Below are 4,258 nucleotides of genomic sequence, written 5' to 3' on the forward strand. Positions count from 1 at the left end.
TGAGGGAGTGCTCATTGATGGAGGGTCAGTGCTGAGGGTGCGGGCATTGATGGAAGGTCAGTGCTGAGGGAGCGGGCATTGATGGAGGGTCAGTGCTGAGGGAGAGGGCATTGATGGAGGGTCAGTGCTGAGGGAGCGGGCATTGATGGAGGGTCAGTGCTGAGGGAGCGGTCATTGATGGAGGGTCAGTGCTGAGGGAGCGGGCATTGACGGAGGGTCAGTGCTGAGGGTGCGGGCATTGACGGAAGGTCAGTGCTGAGGGTGCGGGCATTGACGGAGGGTGAGTGCTGAGGGAGCGGGCATTGATGGAGGGTCAGTGCTGAGGGAGCGGGCATTGACGGAGGGTCAGTGCTGAGGGTGCGGGCATTGACGGAAGGTCAGTGCTGAGGGAGCGAGCATTGATGGAGGGTCAGTGCTGAGGGAGCGGGCATTGATGGAGGGTCAGTGCTGAGGGTGCGGGCATTGACGGAGGGTGAGTGCTGAGGGTGCGGGCATTGACGGAGGGTCAGTGCTGATGGAGTGGGGGCTGTGGGAAGGCCAGCACAGAGTGAGCGGGCACTGTGGGAGGGTCAGTGCTGAGGGAGCGAGCATTGATGGAGGGTCAGTGCTGAGGGAGTGCTCATTGATGGAGGGTCAGTGCTGAGGGAGTGAGCATTGATGGAGGATCAGTGCTGAGGGAGTGCTCATTGATGGAGGGTCAGTGCTGAGGGAGCGGGTGCTGTGGGAGGGTCAGCACTGAGGGAGCGGGTGCTGTGTGAGGGTCAGTGCTGAGGGAGCGGGAGCTGTGCGAGGGTCAGTGCTGAGGGAGTGGGCGCTGGGGGAGGGTCAGTGCTGAGGGAGTGGGCGCTGTGGGAGGGTCAGTGCTGAGGGAGTGGGTGCTGTGGGAGGGTCAGTGCTGAGGGAGCGGGCGCTGTGGGAGGGTCAGTGCTGAGGGAGCGGGCGCTGTGGGAGGGTCAGCGCTGAGGGAGCGGGCGCTGTCAGCCTTCCTCCTTGAGCCAGTTACTCAGGAACTGGAGGCCACTCAGCCTCCCTCCTCGAGCCTGTTTCACGGCAACAGGAGGCCATTCAGCCCACTGTCTCAACCCTGTTACACAGCTCCTTGGTGGCCATTCAGCCTCTCGTATTTGGAACAGTATGACACCACTCAGCACAGTAGGAGGCTGTGGGGAAGTTTGGGGAAAGAGTACTTGCATCATCTCGAATCATCACAAATGAAATGAAAAGGGGTGAAGGGTAAAAGGGGATGGAGGAAGTTCCCAAATACAAGTTGAGCCACTTGACCAATGGCCCATTGGCTACACAAGCAAGATGGCCGCCAGGCGTGTTGTGGCAGAAGACTACAAATCCCAGAAGCCCCGGCGTGGGCTGGCGCGCATGCCCGGAGACCTCAACTGACCTTTCAGGGCAAAGAAGCCCCTGAAAGAAAAGTCGTTTTCATTCTTGGTCAATGTTGCGGAGACGGCATCACGAAAGGAGAGAGAGACTCACCGGTCTGGCGTAAAAATAATTTAAAATAAGTGGCGGCCGGGTCACGTGGTCCCGGCGGCGGGTCGGGGGGGACTACATTTCCCGGCGGCCCGCGGGAGCACGCACGCGCAGTGGCGCCAAAGCGGAGGAGGAGGAGGAGGCCACGCCCCTCCCTCCCCGTTGCCCGAGGCAACCGCGGCCTAGTCATTTCTGGGGGCGGCTTTGAAGCCTCGGCCTCTGGTGCGGGGCCTCCCTCCGGATCTCTTCAGCTCGCCCCCAGCCCAAAAATTCTAATAGTTTAAAGAAACTATAAATTCCACCCCCCCCCCCAAATAATCTTGAATCCCCCCCCCAAGGTTGGCCCCTTTTGTTTTAAAAATCTTTTATTTTTAAATTGCCTTTTTTTAATTGGAGTGGAGGATTTGGTTGGGGGGTTGGGGGGTGGGGGTGGAGTGGGCAGAAAATTAATACTGTTTTAGGAAGGAGGGAACGCTCCATCGCGGAATACGCTCCTTGTCGAGGGCAAAACGCCACTTGGCCTTTCCGTCGGTGGGGGGTCAAAGTTCAGGGTGGCGTCTCCCGCGCCCTAGGGAGGGTTTGTAAAGGTTGGTTTTTTTTTTGGCGTTGGGTGGGGCGGGGCGGGGCGTGTTGTTGGCAGCAGATGTTTGAGCGTGGACGTTGGCGTCTCTTGACCTTTGACCCGGCTCTTCCCTCACCTCCTCTTTCCCGCCGCAGGACATCGCCAACGCTCCCGCTCCTCCGCCCCAACCAACGGTCCGCGGGCGCCGGCCGGATCGGCGCCTGGAGGTCCACCAGCCCAGCGCAGCACCCCGGACGACTCTGGTCTTGACCAATCCGGACTCCCGTCTTGAGAAATCCAGACTCCCGTCTCGGGAAATCCGGACTCTCGTCTTCACCAATCCGGACTATCATCTTCACCAATCCAGACTCCCGTCTTGACCAACCGGGACTCCCGTCTTCAGAAATCCAGACTCCCGTCTTGGGAAATCCAGACTCTCGTCTTCACCAATCCAGACTCCTGTCTTGACCAACCGGGACTCCCGTCTTCAGAAATCCAGGCTCCCCGTCTCGGGAAATCCGGACTCTCGTCTTCACCAATCTGGACTGCCGTCTTGACCAAACGGGACTCCCGTCTTCAGAAATCCAGACTCTCGTCTTCACCAATCCAGATTCCCGTCTTGACCAACCAGGACACCCGTCTTCAGAAATCCAGGCTCCCCGTCTCGGGAAATCCGGACTCTCGTCTTCACCAATCTGGACTGCCGTCTTGACCAATCCCGGACTGCCATCTCGGCCAATCCAGTCTCTCGCCTCAACTGATCTGTTGCCTTGGCCAATTAGGACTCTGGACTCAGTTAACCTTGACCCTTGCCTCAGGTTATCCGGGCTCTTGACTCAATTGAGAGTCGATCCCAACGGGTCGGCTGTTTCCCCAGGGTCGTTTCGCCCCGTGTCCTTATGCCCCACCCTCGTCCGTAACCCACTGGGAATGCCGCTGGACGTGAAGTGGCCGTTCCCAAGCCGTCAGGGCTGGATCTGGACGCTCAGCAGTGCCGTGGTAACAGCCATGGTGGGCATCTACAGCCGCGTCTTGACCAGTTGAGTGTGGGCCGGACGTGACCTCATTACCTGGCCGCCCTGCTGCTGGGCAGCGAGGGGATGGGGGGAGGGAGGAGATCCGAGAGAGAGAGAGAGCAACACCGACCAGAGGACTGGAGGAGGGGAATGGGGAAGAGATGGCAGAGAGAGAGAGAGGGGGCCTGAGAGGGCGAGAGGGGCTAGACAGAGGCAGATCGAGATGGGCAGAGAGGAAACGAGTGCTCTGTGGAGTTGCAGGTAGATAGGATAGTGAAGGCAGCGTTTGGTATGCTTTCCTTTATTGGTCAGAGTATTGAGCACAGGAGTTGGGAGGTCATGTTGCGGCTGAACGGGACATTGGTTAAGCCACTGTTGGAATATTGCGTGCAATTCTGGTCTCCTTCCTATCGGAAAGATGTTGTGAAAGGGTTCAGACAAGATTTACAAGGATGTTGCCAGGGTTGGAGGGTTTGAGCTACAGGGAGAGGCTGAACAGGCTGGGGCTGTTTTCCCCGGAGCACCGGAGGCTGAGGGGTGACCTTATAGAGGTTTACAAAATTATGAGGGGGGCATGGATAGGATAAACAGGCAAGGTCTTTTTCCCCTGGGGTGGGGGAGTCCAGAACAAGAGGGCATAGGTTTAGGGTGAGAGGGGAAGGATATAAAAGAGACCTAAGGGGCAACATTTTCCCCCAGAGGGTGGTACGTGTATGGAATGAGCTGCCAGAGGATGTGGTGGAGGCTGGTACAATGACAACATTGAAGAGGCATTTGGATGGGGATATGAATAGGAAGGGTTTGGAGGGATATGGGCTGGGTGCTGGCAGGTGGGACTAGATTGGGTTGGGATATCTGGGTCAGCATGGACGGGTTGGACCGAAGGGTCTGTTTCTGTGCTGGACATCTCTATGCCTTGATGACATTGAGGGTGCAAAGGGGTGTGGGAGAGAGAGGGAGAGAGATGGCAAGATCAGCTGGAGAGGAAGGCAGAGGGCAGACAATGCAACCCAGAGTGGAGAGATAGGGTGATAGGCAGGGAGAGGGTGATAGAGAGAGAGAGAGAGAGAGGGGGTCAGCTCCATAGGCTGTCCAAGGATCAGCGCCAAGGGAGTGGACGATGTGGGAGGATCAGTGCTGAGGGAGTGGGTGCTGTGGGAGGGTCAGTGCTGAGGGAGTGGGTGCTGTGGGAGGG

General features: G+C 58.1%; 1 protein-coding gene across 1 annotated transcript in view; it reads left to right on the forward strand.

Annotated features, from left to right (window-relative positions):
• Nucleotides 1-2,525: 2,525 nt before the first annotated feature.
• Nucleotides 2,526-4,258, forward strand: part of tafazzin (tafazzin, phospholipid-lysophospholipid transacylase) — a gene marked incomplete at its 3' end in the record, with an annotated part of 3,044 nt that continues 1,311 nt past the window's right edge. The window contains exon 1 of the mRNA XM_043685068.1: nt 2,526-3,086. Coding sequence (XP_043541003.1) covers nt 2,978-3,086 — 109 coding nt within the window. The remainder of the gene's footprint in view (nt 3,087-4,258) is intronic.

The sequence above is a fragment of the Chiloscyllium plagiosum genome, unplaced genomic scaffold (assembly GCF_004010195.1).
Source record: "Chiloscyllium plagiosum isolate BGI_BamShark_2017 unplaced genomic scaffold, ASM401019v2 scaf_30195, whole genome shotgun sequence".
In the NCBI taxonomy this organism is placed as follows: domain Eukaryota; kingdom Metazoa; phylum Chordata; class Chondrichthyes; order Orectolobiformes; family Hemiscylliidae; genus Chiloscyllium; species Chiloscyllium plagiosum.